Raw genomic sequence first — 18,766 nt, 5'->3', positions numbered from 1 at the left:
TATGAGAAATAATTTATACAATTCTCAAATAGACAAGTCGCATATAAGTCCTTGTAAAAAAGTTAATCACATGCATTTAAAAAATATATAAAAAAAATATTATTTATTAATAAGATCTACTTTTTTATTACAGACTTGTATATAAATTGTCCTTTTAAAGTTTGTATCTATCGTTACTCAATTTATATTGAGCAGCTTATTCTGACTCGATCAAGTAGCTAGGCATGCATCAATCTTTGAGAAGTCGTCCTCCTGGCCGGCCATTTAAGGGCCGGATTCTACCATCCTATGTTTGAGTGGATTAATAATGGTTTAACTAATTGCTAATGATCGTAAGGGTTTGAGTTCAGCCTGTAACATTACTTCATGTGGTCCTAATCATCATACATATTTTTATAAAATATAAAAAATATATAAATTTAATAAAAACATATAGCCAGTTCCTTTACATGATCTTCCAATAAAAAATGAATAAATTATTTTAAAAAATTAAAAAATAAGAATTAATGGATCGATCTTCTCCAGTGGTTCTCAACATGCCAAAGTCATGGTGAGAACCAAGTATATATTAATGTACTAATTATATATTAATAGATTACTAATCTATATATATATATATATATCACTAAACTACCTATATAGACCACTATATATTATAAATATACTATACAGATTCCTCAGTATATAATAGACTACAATTTATTAGATTACAATATATTAATAAAGTACTAACTATATAATATGGATTACTATACTAGCTATATATATACTATATTATCTATATATAGTATATATGTTACATATTTATCGTTCCAATGCTAATCTTTCGGTTAAACATTCAAACGTTATTCGTTACGTGTGAACGTTACTTTCTGCAATGGAATTCAACCGTCACAAAAAAAACTTCATATTCGAATGTTATATCTCTAGTAAGGCGTCAAAAAAAAAAAAAATAGTGACGGTTGTACAATAAACTGTCACAAAATACTTTTTGTGATACATTTTTGGTGATAGTTGTGGTGACGATCTTAAACCATCACAAAAAAAATTTTGATGATGGTTTGTTTATTTTTTGTGACAGTTTCATCCATCACAATAGATCAAATATGTTATAGTGAATGTCCTAATTAATCAAGAAAGATTTTATTAACGAATGTTTTCACTGGATTAATATTCACAGATATATTATAGTATATGATCAATTCATGTTATTTCTTATGCTCTATTTATATATAAATATATATATTAAAAAAAAAAAAAACCGAAACGTTTATGCATGCAGCATGGTTCGATCCAGCTGATGTATATCTATACACTTGATTAAGAGGAAATAGTTAGTACTTGAAACCAGCTAGCTAGAATGCATGCATTAGTACTTTCATGGTTCGATCCAGCTAGCTATATATAAAAAAATCATAAATAGCTAGTATAGATGTAAAAGTTTGGTTAAGACTAAATAACTAAGTTAATAAATTTATAAAGGATTAGGTGACTAAAATGATAGAATTTATCCTAACATTACGATATTAATTTTAGATGAATATAAATTATTTATTGATTTTATCTATAATAATATTAAGTTTATCTAGGAGATATTAGAGGTTGTTTAGATAAGTCATAAGTAGAAAAATCGAGTCCCAATGAATCTGCACTTATATAGAGAAGAGGTTGATCTAAAATCTGTTACTGCAGCAAAGAGTTATCGCGAAATGTCAGCATTCCGTTAGGAGACAACTTCGCAACCGTCAGCACAGTCCTACTGCAGATCAAATTTCTACCAGACTCATTCCGTCAGCGGAGTCCTACTGCATATCAAACTCCTATCAAATTTGTTCCATCAGCAGAATACTACTGTAATTGGAATTGATTTTCAGATTGTTTATTTAAGGGATCTTATTGGTTAGAATCAGTAGAGATTCATATTTGTATATTTTCTATAGCACTTTCTAGCGCATATTTTGGTGAGGAAATTCCTTAAAAAATTTTCATATTGTTTATCTCAGAAAGTGATACTTGAGTGTGAGAAAATTCTCTTAGAAAATTTTCTAGTGTTTTATCTCTTTTTTTTAGTGCATATATATATATACTCCGTGTTGAAGTTGAGGTGATCAAATTTCAGCAACCGGAGTTCCTAGAGAAAAGTCAATATTTGAAGATCATCAGAGGTTCTGGCTGCTACTGCGGTAGAAGACAAATTGATCATTTGTCTGGTCAAGTAAGAGTGTCAATTGACAAAGGTTTTGTTATTGAACTTTACTTGTAATTGATTTTCAAATAATAAAATTTATTTTTTTAGATTTGGCTGCCTCGTATGGTTTTACCTTTAAAGAGTTCTTTAAAATATTTCCTTTCGATATCAATCTTGGTGTTACGCACTTCGTTTATTTTATGTATTTGATTGTTTATTAAATTAATTGCATGTTTGACAACTAACCAATTTATTGAGTGAATTGATAGATATTCCCGCTGCGTTATAAAGATACTTGGATAATTTTAATTAGTACATATTAGTCATCACTCATTTGGTGAGTTAGTAAGAGTTAAGATTTATGGTTTTTTTATTCTTCAATTGCTTCTTGGAATTTTCGGACATTAAACTTGTTTTTTAAGTACTTGGTGTTCGATCTAATTGAAAAATAAAAATAATAATATCTATTAATCAAAGCACTTTTTAAGTCCTAATTAGTACATGAAAGTCGCAATATTAATCTTGGTCATATAGATCAATTGGGGTTTTGATATAAAATAAACTTATTTCAATAGTTTCCTTTATATTTCTTTTGATCTATCGAGTCATTGGCCATTTGAGGTACTATAAATTATAAAGAAATTCAATTATATATTAAGCCGGTGTGTATAAGAGCGCCACATAATATAATTTGATATGAAAGATAAATTTTTAAATTTTAAATTTTACAAATCAAGTTTTACTATTTAAATTACCTAGATGGTGTGTTTTACACAACAGTTTAAAAATAAAGTAACTCTAAATTATAAATACATGCTTATTGTATTAGAGAAACAGATCAATAGATTTTGTTACAAAAATGGTGAAGTAACTAACTAGTTGACTGTACGCCTAGGTATAATTCTAATATATTGCAAACATTTTCGATCCTTAATTTACATGAACTTGGCCACCGTTATCTTAATAAATGGCATTTTTACCTATCTAGAACAGAATTAAATCAAAATAAGAGAAGGGAATATCTGTCCCAAATCGGTCCCGTAGCTCAGTTGGTTAGAGCGTTGGTCTTATGAGCCGAAGGTCGCGGGTTCGAGCCCCGCCGGGACCATATCATTCTTAACTTAAACCTTTTTCTTCATAGTCCACATCATTTACAGCGTATCAACCTTTAGGTTGGCAATGCCAATTGATTACAGAGTACATAACCTGCACAGGACCCACTCGGAATGTAACATAAATGTTTTTAAATTTTCGGGATAATTGTTGGAACTTTAGCCCGTGTTAATGTTTTTGACTGCGGACCTTCCAAAGATCAAACAGCAGCTTCAGTTTAGTTGGGTTGTCATTTGAGAGTTGAGAACGTGTAAAGAGAGAGAGAGACCATGCAACTCTTTCTCTCTCTCACTGTTCTTTTCTTGAATTATACTCCAAACCTTTAAAACTACCCAGAACTCCTCCCAGGCCCATGCCTAATTTGCCTCTTCTCCGGTATGCATTTCCTTAAACCATCTATCTTTACTTCCATTTCTTGTGCTTGAATGTATGATGGTGTTTTCTGGCAGAGTTATCTCCCTTGCAGCATACAAATCCTTGTGGCCTTCTGTTCTGTTGTAGCTTTTAAATTGTTGTGCTGGCGATGATGATATCCTTGTTTACTTCTCGAGTGCCAACATATTATTACCCAACAGGATTTGGATGATATCAGAACTGGATTCATGTTGTTATTACTGTTTTCCCCTATTACTTGCACACATGAATGAAATCTATGGTAATGGCTGAGGAAACTTTTTTGTGCCAGGTCTGTCTTAGGTTTCATTCCAACCTTCTGCATTCTGATCAATACCAATGGGTTCAGGAGACTGGTTTAGGTCATTGATTAGCATAAAAAGAGTGAAGGAAGATAGATCAAAGCAAGCAAAGGTAAATAGTTTGACATGTTTTTTTTTTTTTCGTCCTAAGCAAGCAAATTCATAGATAAACTAAGTGGTTACATGATACTAGATTGAATGGGGTGGGAGTCCCCAACAATCATCCCAAAACAAACAAATGCAACACAAGTGGAATAAAAAAAGAGGATCTGGAGTCAAAAATTGGCTCCCACCCATTTCCCACTAAGGGGAAGCCGCTTAAAGCGGTTTCAGCATAGTCTAATAAACAGACTGTAAGCCTGCAACTTTTAGTCACAATGAATCGATGTATGCTACATCTTGTTTGTCTAAACTGGTTGTAGGAGACTTCCATGACTGCTTGGTCTCAATCATCAGTTAGGGAAAGCTGGAATATAGGAATGTAGCAATTGGAGGATGCGTTGATACGCAAGCATAGGACCTTCACTATCTATGGAGGCGCGTGTGGTTCACGCGCCAATCTAGAAAATAAATGGGTGGTCGGATCTGAGAGATCCGAAGCCACATATCTCAGTAGTGCTGCGCGTGACGAAGGCAGACTCTCCCTGGCGCGGCGACGCAGTATGAGCCGCACGTAAGACTCACGCGCCACTCTTTTGATCAGTTTTCTTCAACCATCTGACAAATCGACGGCTAGAGAGTCTATTGACTAGGTGCATGGTGGTCGTAAGAGGCCGATAGGCAATAGATTAGCACATATTGGTGATACGGACGAAAAATAATGGAAAAATTGAAAGAAAATACTATAGACAGCTCCAGTGTTCGCTAGACAAGAGGAGGGAGGGAGGAGCCAAAGCTCCAACCCCCCACCCAGCGGAGGAGTAAATGGAAGGATGGCCAAAAGTTGGGTGGAGAGAAAAAGGCCTTTGGAGAGAGAAAAAAAAGAAGCCGAAAGTGGTAAGCATAACAGTTTAACATGTTTAATTATTAAGTATAGTTGATAAAGCATTAGTATTTGTATGTATTTTCACCTGGTGGTATGAACTTGCAGTGGCCCTGCCTCTCTCTCTCTCTCTCTCTCTCTCTCTCTCTCTCTCTCTCTCTCTCTCATTTTGTTTTGATGACTACGTTTCCCTAATATACTGTGGTATACAACATATATAGGTACACTCAACTACTGATAAACCAAATGGATCAAAGTCGAAGGATCATTCTCATAACGAGTCAAGTAGCTCCTCTAATGATCGTCCCATTGAAAATCTTCCTGATGTTCCTCCAGTTCCAGTCAAAGAAGATATAGCTGCAACTCGGATTCAAACTGCATTTCGGGCATATATGGTATATATATTTCACCACAGTATGAAGCATATGCATAGTTTTCGCCCCAATATCTTTATTTGCTTCTGTTTGGTGTTCAACTATTGGTGGTGTACCTATATATATAGGCAGTGCCACCATGCTAATGTGCCTAAATGAGAACTTGACAAATACCTCTCTTCTCGTAGATTATTTTTTAAGTTGCAATGTACATGTTTTCAGCATCAAGAGAGATTGTTTGACTATTAAAAAAATTGACAAATGGTATTCTCGTCCAATTTTAACTATTTAAGATGATTGAAAAATAGGTAATGTGACATAATTTTCACAGTTAGATCTGTGAAATCACCACAAGAGATCTTATTATTTTCATATTTAACTCTCCCCATGACGTGTGAGCCAGACTCTCACTTAATAAATAGACTAAACACATACAAATTTTAATTGATTAGGTGAATTGTAGAGTCAGATTCGAATATACAAGACATATATATAGTTAAAAGATACAAAATGTATATCTCAAGAAATTAGCTTGTACCATTTGTGTAACTGTACTCGAAAATTTGAGCTTGAGCCCATACCATCCAACTCTATCATCATCACAGTCGTCTCTGCTGCCTCTTATGTAACGCAGGTAAGAAAAAAAGTGTGCCATCTAAAGAAGGGGACGGTGAGATATCAGAGCTTGATTCAGGATCAGACTGTCACGCAGCAAGCATCAACTGCATTGAGCCATATCCATTTATGGAGTAGGATACAAGACCAAATCAGAGCTCGCCGACTCCGAATGGTAACAGAAGGCCGACTTAGGCAAAAGAAGTCGGAAAATCAGTTGAAATTCGAAGCCAAGCTTCATGAGCTAGAGGCACTCTTGACTCTAACCTTCTCCTACTTATCATTACACCTATGCTTTCATTGCCTTCAACAAATATTAGTATTATGCTGTCTTGGTGGGCGGCCAGTATTGTTCAAAGCACGGCTGTTATGCCTCTCTCTGATTTATTAATACCCAACGCACAACAAAAAAAAAAAAAGGAGAAATTTTCTTCTATTTCTATTGCGTTTGAGACTGGTATATGTGCTTTACTCGTCACTCTTTTCAGATACGTTCATCCAATATTTGAACGAACAGCCTCCTGTAATATTCTTCTTGTTGCTGCACTGGCTAAATGGTAATGGCAATTGGTCAGAGACGGATGGCACCATTGGCTTAACAATTGTTAATTTGCTTAACAGGTGGAGTGGTGCGGTGGCTCTGAAACCATGGAGGAAATCCTTTCCAGGATCCGACAGAGAGAAGAAGCAGCAATTAAGCGGGAGCGAGCCATGGCATATGCCTTCTCTCATCAGGTCTCTGCCAAACCATGACAAACCACTTTCATCCTCACTTCTAATACTAATTATGTTTATGGATTCCTTTTGAGAATTTTATGCATGAATGTGATTTGCAGTGGAGGGCCAACTCTAGCCAATATCTTGGCCAGGCTTCCTACAGTCTTGGCAAAGAAAACTGGGGTTGGAGCTGGATGGAGCGTTGGATAGCTGCTCGCCCTTGGGAGATCCGGGTTCACTCAAATTCTGCAGATTCAAACAAAGCGCAGGCCAAGCAAAGCACACTAAACAAAGTGGCAAACCAGCCAGAGAAGAAAATATCAGTTTCAGTGAAACCGGCATTTTCGAATGAGAAAGGAACCACAAAAGCAAAAGACTTAGTGCAGCCAACCACCGAGAAATAAGCTGTCTAAGCAGAGAACAGCAGCTTTAAGTTGGCCTAAAACTGCAGATATCCAACTAAGAATTTGCTTATTGATTGGTGTCGCGAGGCACGGATTGATTGGGGTTCTAGTGTATCTTGTGTTCTTATTTGGTTTAGTGTGATTTTCTCCAGGTGTAAAATAAGACAAAAAGACTTCATATTCTGGATTGTCAAAGGATGTTATTATATCCCCTGTACATATTATATTAAGCATTTGAATAGCAACAAGAATATTGTTTCCTCCACTGTTAACCTTCCTCTCTACCATTCTTCAATACTGAATTTCCAATGAACTAGAGAGAATCCAATACTTTACCGTATTCCTTTCGTATGAAAGACGCTGATTTTGGCGGCTCAATTTGGATACTAAAATCATCTCAACCCATCTTATATCATCTCATCATTACAAGTTTCACAAATTTTCACATAAAATATAATAAACAATTCAACTTTTTCAAATCTCAAAACAATAATAATATTAAAAAAAATATTTTAACAATATTTTATTCAACTTTCATCTAAAACCATCTATCTCATCTTACTATCCAAATTCCATACCCCACCTAATTGTTGCGTTCTTCTGATTCTAAAGGTGTCGCAGCACCTTTCCTCCATTGATACCGACATTCTTCGGAAGGGGTAGTATCAACAATATATAAGCCATGTGTTTATTTTGTTTCTCCCTAATCTCCCATGGGAAAAGAAGAAAGTTCCAACCTAGGCTGAAGTGATTTTATTAGGCACAGATATTTAAAGGATAGGGGACCATAGACAGATGGCCAAAAATACATTTTGGTAGTATCCATTCTGTCATGCATTCTTCTATAATTGAGCATGTTGAACATGTGTTCAATCAATTCCGCTTTCATGGTTCCTCCTACTCCAGTTAGCCCACTTCCCATGGCAAAAGCGCACAATCATTCCAAACCAACCTGATCTTAATTGCAAAGCGGACTTCACAACTTATTTAAATCTAAACCTTTGTTGCATGCATCCTAAGATCACCTTTTTGAAGACACGCTAAATCTAATACATAGGAGGGCTGAATAAGGGAAACCAGATTCTACTAATATGGGTATATAGGGGTTTCAACTTTTCTAGACCCCACCTAACTGGCACTAATTGAGTAAATTAGTTGTCAAGATTCATCCTTGTTTTGCTTTCCCTTCAAGAGTGAGGTCTATAGCAATTTCGCAGTCCTAGTGAATACTGTTCCAGTTAGTTTATATATACTAAAGAGGCTATAAAGATCGGCAGTAAGAAGATACGACACTACAAAAGCAGAAATTTTCCATTTTTCCTTTTCAGTTTGGGAGGAGAGAGAATTGTGGAACAAACTACTTTTCTTCTCAACAATCTACTGTACAAGGAAAATGACCTCTAGTCCTCTGATCCCAAAATCCGAGCAAGATGTAAAAGATAAGATAATCTTTTAATTCCTTTTGCAGGTCTAAGGAAACCCTCGAAGGAAATTATAACTGTTCCAGCGGAAAGTGGTAAAGGAACATAGCAATCACAAATCATTCAGAATGATTAAAAAAAAAAAAAAAAACCTTTCATCTACTTGGCAATTCTTTAAGAAGATGTCCAGTCCATTTCTAAGACGAGGTGAAAGAGAAAGAAACATATTAGTTGATCTGGTTTTGCCGGGTTTTATGACAAATGTTCGAAACAGAGCCATACTCTGCCCAGGTTTATTAGAACAAACTAGTTGCTGTTTCACCGCTGGAAACGCTAGAAATGAAAGTGAAATCAAACAGCATGACATGTACGAAGTCTGCCGACAGAAACACAGCAATCCTACAACTTAAACAAAGTTGAGCTCTAGGAGCCCACTCAAACATAACAACAAAGCTAGAACATAATCAGATGATAGAAACTAAACAAACCGCGGACCGAATAGCCTGAAAGGTACTCAGATTTCTTCTTCCCACGGGATACGCCATCGGATCAAATTGACTGAAAGTCTCCTCTCTTCCATTACTCTATTGACATAATAACTACTCTTCTTGGTTCTCCTAGTGCATGATAAGAGTCCCGCAAAAGCATTTTAACAAACAGGTAGATTATTTGTTGGAAAGTCAAGTTAAAAGTCGGTAATGAGGCATTTTAGATGAATTTGAGAAGTGGGTTTTGAAGGTAGCACCTCGTAAAGAGAGGGAAATCGGTCGCTTTATTCTGATCGATCAATGGCGAGAATCGGAGGAGGCAGAAGACGGCTTGTTTGAGATGCCGTCGTGCTCCTCTTCACCCTGGATACGTGCTGGAATGTGAAACCCGGAGAATCCGCCGGAGGCGAATCCAATGCTCGATGTTGAGGACTGATGGATTGTTGGCGGAATTTGATGGTGATAAGCGGAGGCGGTGGCAATTGACGGGTCTATCCAAACGCGAACCGAAGAGGTGTTGTTACTGGACTGAAGGGGTCCCCTCTGTGTAGAAAACTGGTTTTGGCCGAACAAAGGAGGTGGCGGTGGTGAATTGAAGACGAATCCACTACCGCCTCCACTGTTGGCATTACCAGTGTCTGCACCAGCACTATTCCAAGCTATCATTCTCTGGAACCGGCCCGTATCTGCTGGGTGGTGTTGGTGGTGCTCAGACCACCCAGCAGAGGAGGACCCACCGTAACCCAATGGGGTTGTTCCGGAGAAAAACTGCATTTGTTCATTTTGATGATGATAGGTCTGGGCCTGGTGCTGGTTCCGGTGCAGAAGATCAACTGGGTCGTGAAAAGACTGAAGTGAGAGCCGCAGATCTTGGCTCTGGCTACTAGTTCTCGACTGCAAATCTGGTGGGTAATTCTGATACTGTATCGGCGAAGGAGAGTGCATTGTCTCCGCCGATGCACCCGTAGGGAAAAAAGACTTGATTGTTTCAGCAATAGAGTCCGAGTCCAGCGATGGTGGAAGAAAACTACAACTATTATTCGGGTTCTGGCCCATCTGGACTGATTGAAGATTATGCATATCAGCTTCTGAAACTCTACCACCATCGCAGCCCACCATTGCAGATGTTGTCCTCCTACTGCTTGAAGCAATGGTATCCATCGGACCACGGTGGATACCGATTGTATTCTCGTTCTCGTCGATTATCTGCGGCTGCTGGTTGTACTGCTCTTGTCGTGAGGTGGTGGTGGTGACCGAAGTCGTGGGGTTCCACGCTGGGAGCTCGGCGAGCTCGTCGATGGCGGCCTTCGCTTTTTTTATGAGCCAATCGACGGCCTTGCTGGGTCGATCGTAGCCAAGCCGGTCCTGGACGTCGTAGAACTGGATTGCGGTGTGGGCGGAGAGACGGACACGACGGTCTCTGGGCCCCTTGGCGGTGCAGACCTTGCTGTGGCGGTCCTTGCGTCCAGTGGAGCGAACAATGTGGCCTCCTTGAACCTCCACGATCTCGCCGCCTCCGCTTCTTATCCCCAATCTCGACGATGTTGTGGCTTGGTGGTGGTTCTCTCCCATTTTTCCTGCATATTCGATGCAAGTTTGAGGAGAAGGAAAGTGAGAGCGTTTCTTTGGAGGTTGCGATGGTTGTGGCTGTGAGTCTAATCCTCCATACAAATGTTGGTTTTGATGGAGATGGTGGTGCTGGAAATGAAAGACTGCCTCTTGCTGTTGATGATGGTGATGCTCTTTTTGCTGTGATGTGGAATCTTGGTCGTCTTCTTCTTCTTCTCCCTCTTCTTGAACATGCCTTGAATTTAGAACTGGGTTTTGATGTTCATGATGATGATTCTTTTGAGGATCCAGACTCGGCCCCTTGTGCTTTTCCCCTTCCAGCTTTTAAAGCAGCAGCACACTTTTTCTTTGTGGGTTGTTGATTCTTTACTCTCCCTTTGGTTCCCACTCTCCTCTTGTTGCTTGTGCAACTGCCACCCAACTGAGACCTGATACTTCTGCTGCTGCCTCTCCCAAAAGGCTCTGCCATTCAGTTTTCCCAGTTTCCATTACCCAACACCAGAAACCAAAGCCCTCTAAGTTGAAAAAAAAATGAAAAAGAAAAAAGAAAACAACAAACCAGACCCAGAAGGCTAAGGCCAACTCTATATTCAGCCTAACCCATCTCTTTGCCTCTCTTTTACTGTCTCTTTACACAGCTTTTGATACACCCAGAATGCCCCAACTAAACTGGAATTTTTTTTGTTGGTAAATAGTTTAATACCCCACTTGACCAAGCAAACCCAGGGAACTAGATACACCCAATTTCAAGAGGGATCTTCTTGGGAATCTTCCTGCAGTTTTTCCATGCTGTGTGAGACTGGGACAGAGGCAGAGAGAGAGAAGAGAGAGAGGCTTGTGTGGGGGTGGTGGAACAGTAAATTAAGGTTATAGGAAGAAGAATTCCCTATAGGCCTATACGAGCTCTTGATGAGCGGCAGTGTTTGGTCAGAAAGAGGATTAAAGATTTCTGTGATCTCATCACTGCGTCTGCTGCTGGTTCTTGTACTAGCAACACTGCACAAAACTCCCAACCAAACTCTCTCGCCAGCTTTTTGCTCCTCTTTCAACTTTAAACTCCCCGCCTCTCTCTCTCTCTCTCTCTCTCTCTTCTCTATTATATCCTTCCTCTCACGTTTAGTGGATAAGAAAAATGTTTTATTTTATTTTATTATTATAATTTTTTAAAATTTTAAAATAATAATAATATTAAAAATAATATTTTATTTTATTTTTATTTAAAATCAATCCATCTTATTTTACTATTCAAACCGTAATTAAAGTAGGTTTTTCAGTTTTTTTTTTACTTCCTAGTTCCCGGTTAGAAGTTAGATCGTTGTCAACTTGTCATGTCTCTTAGGACTGGCTGGATGATGCTTCGGTGGATTGGTACCATTATATGCCACCTCCACGCCATTATATCATTGGAGAGTTGCGCCGGTTGCCGGTTGGTGGGGACTCTCATCATAAATATGTCCTTCCACGTCTTGATTGCATGTACGATCGTGGCTTCTCCTTTGTTGGGGTCCGTACGCTTATTTTTTATTTATTTATAAATAATGTTAAGTATGATGATAGGTTCTACAAGTGAGCGCGTATTTCTTTTTAAATAATCCGATATATTATTAAAAATTTTAATTTTTATATAAATTCTATATTTATCAATTTTTTTAAAAATTATGTGCGGTGATAAAGGTCCCGTTTAGTTGTTAAGTAATTTAATTTCAACTTAATTCAATGTAATTTTAAATTTAATTTAACATTTAAGTACCTAATTTTTAAATTATTAAACTCATCTTAATTCAAAATTTTTTTAAACGTAGAACCCATAACTTTTTTCAACTTCTCATAAATACATCTAAATTTATCTTAACATTCAAATACATTTAAATTCATTTTAGATAGACCCTACAAAACTCATTCTATCATCTCAATTCACTACTATTATTGACATCCAAACGCAGCCTAAATTCTTTATAATTATAAATATTATTTCTCTTTATTTATTAGACTAATCTTATTTGTAAAATCACATGTATAACATTTCAAGTGATAGGTTTATATTTCTTTATAATTTTTTATATAATTAAATTTTAAATTAAATATATTTACATAAAACGATATTATTTTTATAAATTATGTCTCGTTTAAAACAATGTGGTGCATAAGATCATTGCTACTTATAAGACCATTAACTTAATACACCACAACAAATGAATTTGAGTCCCACATAAGAACCGAGTTTGAAAGATCCTTCAGGGGATGATGGTATCCATTCTGTTTGGTTTGAAGAGTTCCTTTGTATGTGCCACTTGTAGTATGGTATTTGGTGCCTTGTCCATTATTGTTGTATTCATCCATGGCAACCAGAGGATAGACTGTAAAGTGACAAGAAATTGAGAATTCTTTATGTATATTCCAAGCCATTTGTGGGGATCCATGATCATTTTTATCCATCCAGACATTCGGTTTCATGGAAAGTGATTCATATGGATTGACCAAGCTGGGAATTGTTCATATTACTTTATAAATAGATGCTCTGTATAGATGCTCTGCAATTCATGAATAGATGCTCTGTATCGTCAGTGTCAGTGAAGCATAGTGAATCAATAGCTTCACTCTCTTCTTCAATTGTGATGACATTTGCGTGGAGGTCTTGCATCGGTTCAAGATAAGTAGTTTGACCGAGAATTTCCCATTGGCATTTGGCTTTAGTGTTGGAAAATTGAATCTGCACTTTCGAGGGCTTTGGGGAATGATGAAAATAGAAACAGTGGAAGTTGGTCGGGAATAGGGTGTGGGTTTGAAGGCTGGTAAAGAAGGTATCCATCGGTCACACCCACGCCTTTGATATTTTCTAATCTCATTTAATTATTATAATTTTTTTTTTAAATTTAATATAAAATAAAATAAATAATTTAATATTTAAAAATTTAAAAATAAAAATAATATTAAAAAATATATTTTTTAATAATATTTTATTTAATTTTTAACTTTTATTTCAATTCATCTTATCCTATATATGAAAACAAATAAGGAGTTTAGAAGGCATTTGTTTTGAGTGCTTGTATCCAGAGTCCAGACCCCAGAGCCTATTATCATCGAAATAAATTTGCCATCCTTGAATCCTTTCGATAAGTTTTGGGTGGCAAATCAAGTCTCAAGCTTAGAGTTAGGTTATTTTTCTTGGCAGGATTGAAGCACCACCAAAATTTTGAAAGAGGGTGGTGTCAAACGATGAACACCATACATGTATTTGGAGTAAAAGGGAAGACATGGTGTAGGAGGAAATTATGGATTTTGTTGAAAAATAAGATGGAAAGGAGGTGCCGGGAGTTTGTTGGTGGTTTTTTTTAAGGTTGAGGGCAGACAATTTCAAGTGGAGCTGGCCCATATAGGGTGTGAAGTGAATGGAGGGTTTTTGACTTGATGAATTTTATGCATCGGTCACTATTTACTTTCATACCTCAAATTTATAAATTTTTTTTTAATAGTATAAAAGTGTTTTTTATAAGGTGCGATGTGTTTTTTATATAGAGTGTACAATAATAAATAGTAATTGATGAAAAAAAAATTTCTTTTGATTTATCGATCGACTTGTTAAATAAGAGAACAATAAAATTAACCATCTAGTCCAGGTGTCTTGTGCATGATCCCCATTTTTGTTTCAGTGAATTGAGGTTTCTTGTTCATCTTGAAATGGCAGAGATGGGGGAACTTTCCCCTGGAGTGATGGTAATGGCCGTAATTATCAATATTCTCTCCAGTTCTCGAGGTTATCTGGAAAGAGGAGTTGCACGACTTGAGTAGAAGTTGCTTCAATTGAAGTTTTATCTGAAATTCATCCATTTTCTGTTTGTTTTCAAGGCATCATCTGTTAGTACTACAGCACTGAACCTGTTTGAATATTGAAGTGAGTTGAATTGAATTGAGTTGAGATGATAAAATATTGTTAGAATATTATTTTTTAATATTATTATTATTTTGAGATTTGAAAAAGTTGAATTGTTTATTATATTTTGTATTGAAATTTAAAAAAATTGTAATGATGAGTTAAGATAAGTTTGGTAACCAAACTCACCCTAGTTCAAGGGCCTGTCTTGTTTCATTTTCTGCAACAACCATGTTTATGTTCTTGGGGGATTGTTACATCCACCCCCTCACCGAAACATGTAATTTTTTTAAAATCTGTTTTTAAACTCTTTAAATATTTTTAAAAAATTATAAAAATATTAAAAAATAATTCTTTAATTTTAAGTAACTGTTATATTTACAAAAAAATTACATAAAAATAATCTCACAAACTGACGTGCCTTTATCTGATCCGTTAGGTCTACATTTTAATAAAAATAATTTTATAATCTGACGAACCACATTAAATTACGTCAATTTATAAAATTATTTTTATGTAATCTTTATATAATTAGAATATTTCTTAAAAAAAAATATATATATATATATATATATATATATATATATATACACAATCAATACCCATACTCGGTGGGTATTCTCGATAGGAGTAGGCTTCTCCATTTTCTTAACTACCTGTCCTTGTGTGGTTTGTAATTAAATTACTTCGGCGATGCCCTTTCTACTTTATTTTGTTTTAAACAAGAAAAGTACAATAATTTTTAGTACTATTTTCTTATTTAATACACTGAAAATTATCTTCATTACCTATGTCATTTTGGAGGCGAGATATTAAAGTATATGAGAAATATTTTAGTTCTCGTTTAAATAGTAGGATGAGATCAAATTAGATGAATAAAATATTATTATAATATTATTTTTAATATTATTATTATTTTAAAATTTTAATTGTTTATTATATTTTATTTAAAAATTTAAAAAAATAATAATAATGAGATGAAATGAAATGAAATGAAATAGGTTGATAATATTTCTATTCAAACGGGGCTAGTCACAAAAAAATTTTATAAAAATAAATTTACATATTGATAGAACTTGATGTATTAAGATTATAAAATTATTTTTATTATAAAATATATCTAATATTTTACATTAGTTAGTCAACTTTTGTATCAAAATATATTAATAAGATGTTATTTTTCGGCTCAAAAAATATCAATGAGAATAGAGAAATGCTTAGGATCTTGAATATTTTTTCTGAAATATTTTTCTTTTTTAACTTAACGAGTAAAGAAGTATTTTTTTAATGATATTATAAATTTTTTATTTTTTAAAAATATTTATGATAATTAAATAAATACATAAAATTAAATAAAAAATTAAAACGCACTATTCAATTTTTCAGTGGCTATAGTGCCACTCATGAGAATAAAGTATTTTACTTTTCTGTTCTGTCGGCGTGCGTCCCCTCCTCTACTCAAAATAATTTCCAAACCATCTTTTAAACTTCGCCTTGATTGGCCGCAAACCCTTTTCATATTCTAATGAGAACGACATGCCTCTATGGTCATCGTAGCATGTAAACCTTGCTGTGGATGTGAAAACAACTTGAGCACCAAGCATTTTACTTTACAATAATAGTATATGACTTTGGCCAAAAGAAATAAATTATAAATGTTATTATATTCTCAAGTCGATATACAGAAAACATTATTCACATAATTTAAATGGTAAGATTTGATTTATAAAATTTAAATTTTAAAATGTCTTTCAAATTAAATTATATGACGTAAATATTTTACTAGATATGTATACTGTAGAGAACAAATTTTTTCAAATGATAAACCTATTCAACGAAAAAAAAAAGCTTAAATCTCAAGGAAATGTGTATTTTTAGATAAATTCTCAAGATAATTTAAAAGCTTTTTATAAATTCTGTTGCTAGATGTGATTGAAAATCAATATAATGCATGAACTTTCATTTAGTAGTTTGTACAAAATATGCGAGATTTTGGTCATTGTAATACAATTGATAAAAAAAAAAATGATAAAAATATCTATTATTTTTGTACTAATAAAAGGATATCATAAGTTTTAACGAAATGCAGTTGGATCGTATTCCTAGGCTATTAACATGCCATCCAATTGGAACTTACCGATCACAAATTAATTGGCTTGTTTATTTTGACCAAGATAATTGGTAAACTTTCCAATTAATACTATGTAAGAAAATCAACAGGGTGGGTGAAGAGTAGATTCATGTGCAAAATTAATTAAATTTATTATTATTATTTTTTTTGAAATAAACCTCAAAAACTTCATTAATCAAACTTTAAGTAATACAACGTTTATCTTTTTTCAAGCAGTTTACAATAACACTTGGAACTTCTTCAATCCAAATCTTGGCTTCTTCAACCTTCAAAGCTTCTTTTACTAATGTATGAGCCACTATATTTCTTTCTCTATAAGCAAAATGTAAAGACCAATTTGGTCTGTTTCTGAACACTGAACGTATATCATCAACTATAAAACCAACAGAGGACAGATCCTCCTCCTCACTGTTAACAGCTGAAACAATATTCTTGGCATCTCCTTCCAACATTACCTTTTGAAAATTCAGTTCATTACATAGCTCCAATGCCTTCCAAAGTGCATGACATTCTGCCACTAATGGATCCTGCACATGCTTCTTCTGATCACAGACTGCTACCAGTGCCTCTCCCTTCTCGTCTCTAATCACAATACCCACCCCCATTCTCTTCCTCTTTAAATCTAATGATGCATCCCAGTTAACCTTCACATAATCAGCCTTTGGTAACTGCCATATGTGTCTATTCTCTTCTACACTTACTGAGTGAACTTCCTGCCTTTGTACCCTTTTAGAATTCTTGTACCCTTCAAGCCCTTCAATAGCTGAGGTGAAGACTTTCCTAGGACAAGATAGTTTCTCTTCGAAAACATATTCATTCCTCCTGAGCCACACTCTTCTGAAAATGATAGCCATCTCTTCTAGCTGTGGCGTGTTCAATCTTGCCATCAGTTTCTCTCATAGCTTCATAAAACCAGCCTCCTTACAACTCCATTTCTGTACTAGGCTTCTCTTATCAGTCCATATATCATTTGCTGCTTTACACTCCCAAAGAGCATGGATAACTGACTCTTCTTCTCCATGACAGATTGGACAACTTGGCTCCTGCACTATCTTCCTTTTGAGTAGGTTCTGCTTTGTGGGCAGCAAGTTACTTGCTGCTTTCCATAGAAATAACTTGACCACACCTGGAACTTCTAAATCCCATATATTCCTCCATCTTTTATCTACCATTTCTGCATCTGAACTTGAACCTCTGCTGTTTCTCAGTCTTTCAAGTTGCAGATAATATGCATTACTGACAGTAAAAGCCCCTTTCTTCGAAGGTCCCCATATAATTTTATCATGTGCCATACCTCTGCCCAAAGGAATATTAAGAATTATCTCTGCCTCTTCACTTGAAAAAATGGCTCTCACTCTCCCTTCATCCCATGCTCTGTTCTATTTGTCAATCAACTCTTCCACCTTTGCATCTTCCCTTAGCATAGACACTGGTGACTGGACTGAAAAGGATGTAGGTGTTGGCATCCATTTAGAGCCCCATATTTGAATCTTACTACCATCCCCCACTCTCCATCTCAATCCCTCAAGAAGCAAATCTCTTGCTGACCAGATGCTTCTCCACAGAAAAGAGGGTTGTCTGCCAAGCCTTGCCTCCAAAAAACTTGAATGCCCGAAATACTTTTCCTTAAAAACCACTGCTGCTAGAGAATCAGGATATTTGATTAGCCTCCACCCTTGCTTTGCTAAGAGAGCTAAGTTAAAACTTTCCAAATCCCTGAATCCCAAGCCTCCCTTCCCTTTTTGCAACCCCAAAGATTCCCATTTCTTCCATTGGATACCCCCCTCCATGTGCTGCTTCCTCCACCAGAATCTTGAAAATAATCCATTCATATCCTTACACAACTTCACAGGGAGCTAGAACACACTCATGGTATACGTGGGGATAGATTGAAGCACTGCCTTTATCAATACTTCTTTTCCAGCTTGTGAAAGGAAGCTGTTTTTCCAGCTAGAGATCCTCTGCCAAACCCTATCCTTCAATACTTTAAATGAATTGTATTTAGATCTTCCTACCAAAGCTGGAAGACCTAGATATCTCTCATAACTGCCGCAAGCCACAGAAGCCCCAGCCACCATAATCCTTCTCTTATCCCCTTCATTGGTATTATTACTAAAAAAAATAGAAGTCTTCCATTTGTTAAGAAGCTGGCCAGAGGCTTGCTCATATTTGTATAGAAGCTCTTGAAACTTATCCCA

The 18,766-nt window shown here is 35.6% G+C and overlaps 3 protein-coding genes and 1 non-coding gene across 5 annotated transcripts; 2 read left to right on the top strand and 2 right to left on the bottom strand.

Moving 5' to 3' along the window:
* The first annotated feature begins 3,222 nt into the window (after positions 1-3,222).
* Positions 3,223-3,296, top strand: TRNAI-UAU. The gene has a single exon. It is a non-coding gene; the product is annotated as a tRNA-Ile (tRNA).
* Positions 3,297-3,619: 323 nt separating this feature from the next.
* Positions 3,620-7,414, top strand: LOC109012593 (protein IQ-DOMAIN 1-like). Of its 2 annotated transcripts, none has more exons than XM_018994311.2 (6): positions 3,620-3,676; positions 3,987-4,108; positions 5,200-5,373; positions 5,987-6,217; positions 6,589-6,702; positions 6,804-7,414. In XM_018994311.2, exons 2-6 carry the CDS (start codon positions 4,034-4,036, stop codon positions 7,086-7,088), a joined length of 879 nt encoding a protein of 292 aa, XP_018849856.1. In that variant the 5' UTR covers positions 3,620-3,676; positions 3,987-4,033; the 3' UTR covers positions 7,089-7,414. The 2 variants fall into 2 exon arrangements, with proteins under 2 accessions (XP_018849856.1, XP_018849866.1); XM_018994321.2 differs by lacking the exon at positions 3,620-3,676 and adding an exon at positions 3,701-3,905.
* A 1,303-nt stretch (positions 7,415-8,717) lies between these two features.
* Positions 8,718-11,622, bottom strand: LOC109012585 (transcription factor TCP4-like). Its single transcript, XM_035687901.1, has one exon. The coding sequence runs from the start codon at positions 10,567-10,569 to the stop codon at positions 9,295-9,297; it is 1,275 nt and encodes a 424-aa protein (XP_035543794.1). The 5' UTR covers positions 10,570-11,622; the 3' UTR covers positions 8,718-9,294.
* Positions 11,623-17,947: 6,325 nt separating this feature from the next.
* On the bottom strand, positions 17,948-18,400 carry LOC118347707 (uncharacterized mitochondrial protein AtMg00310-like). Its single transcript, XM_035687747.1, has one exon. It carries the CDS (start codon positions 18,398-18,400, stop codon positions 17,948-17,950), a length of 453 nt encoding a protein of 150 aa, XP_035543640.1.
* Between the last annotated feature and the right edge of the window lie 366 nt (positions 18,401-18,766).

This window comes from Juglans regia, chromosome 2 (assembly GCF_001411555.2).
Source record: "Juglans regia cultivar Chandler chromosome 2, Walnut 2.0, whole genome shotgun sequence".
NCBI lineage: Eukaryota > Viridiplantae > Streptophyta > Magnoliopsida > Fagales > Juglandaceae > Juglans > Juglans regia.
Note: the sequence above shows the minus strand (reverse complement) of the source record. Positions and strands in the feature narration are given on the sequence as shown.

What these genes read in the sequence shown, in the direction of transcription:
- LOC109012593 (XM_018994311.2), top strand. Translation starts at nt 4,034, where the DNA reads ATGGGTTCAGGAGACTGGTTTAGGTCATTGATTAGCATAAAAAGAGTG. An exon ending in ATAGATCAAAGCAAGCAAAG is followed by an intron (nt 4,109 to 5,199) that starts GTAAATAGTTTG and finishes CAACATATATAG; the next exon opens with GTACACTCAACTACTGATAA. An exon ending in CTGCATTTCGGGCATATATG is followed by an intron (nt 5,374 to 5,986) that starts GTATATATATTT and finishes TATGTAACGCAG; the next exon opens with GTAAGAAAAAAAGTGTGCCA.
- LOC109012585 (XM_035687901.1), bottom strand. Translation starts at nt 10,569, where the DNA reads ATGGGAGAGAACCACCACCAAGCCACAACATCGTCGAGATTGGGGATA.
- LOC118347707 (XM_035687747.1), bottom strand. Translation starts at nt 18,400, where the DNA reads ATGAATGGATTATTTTCAAGATTCTGGTGGAGGAAGCAGCACATGGAG.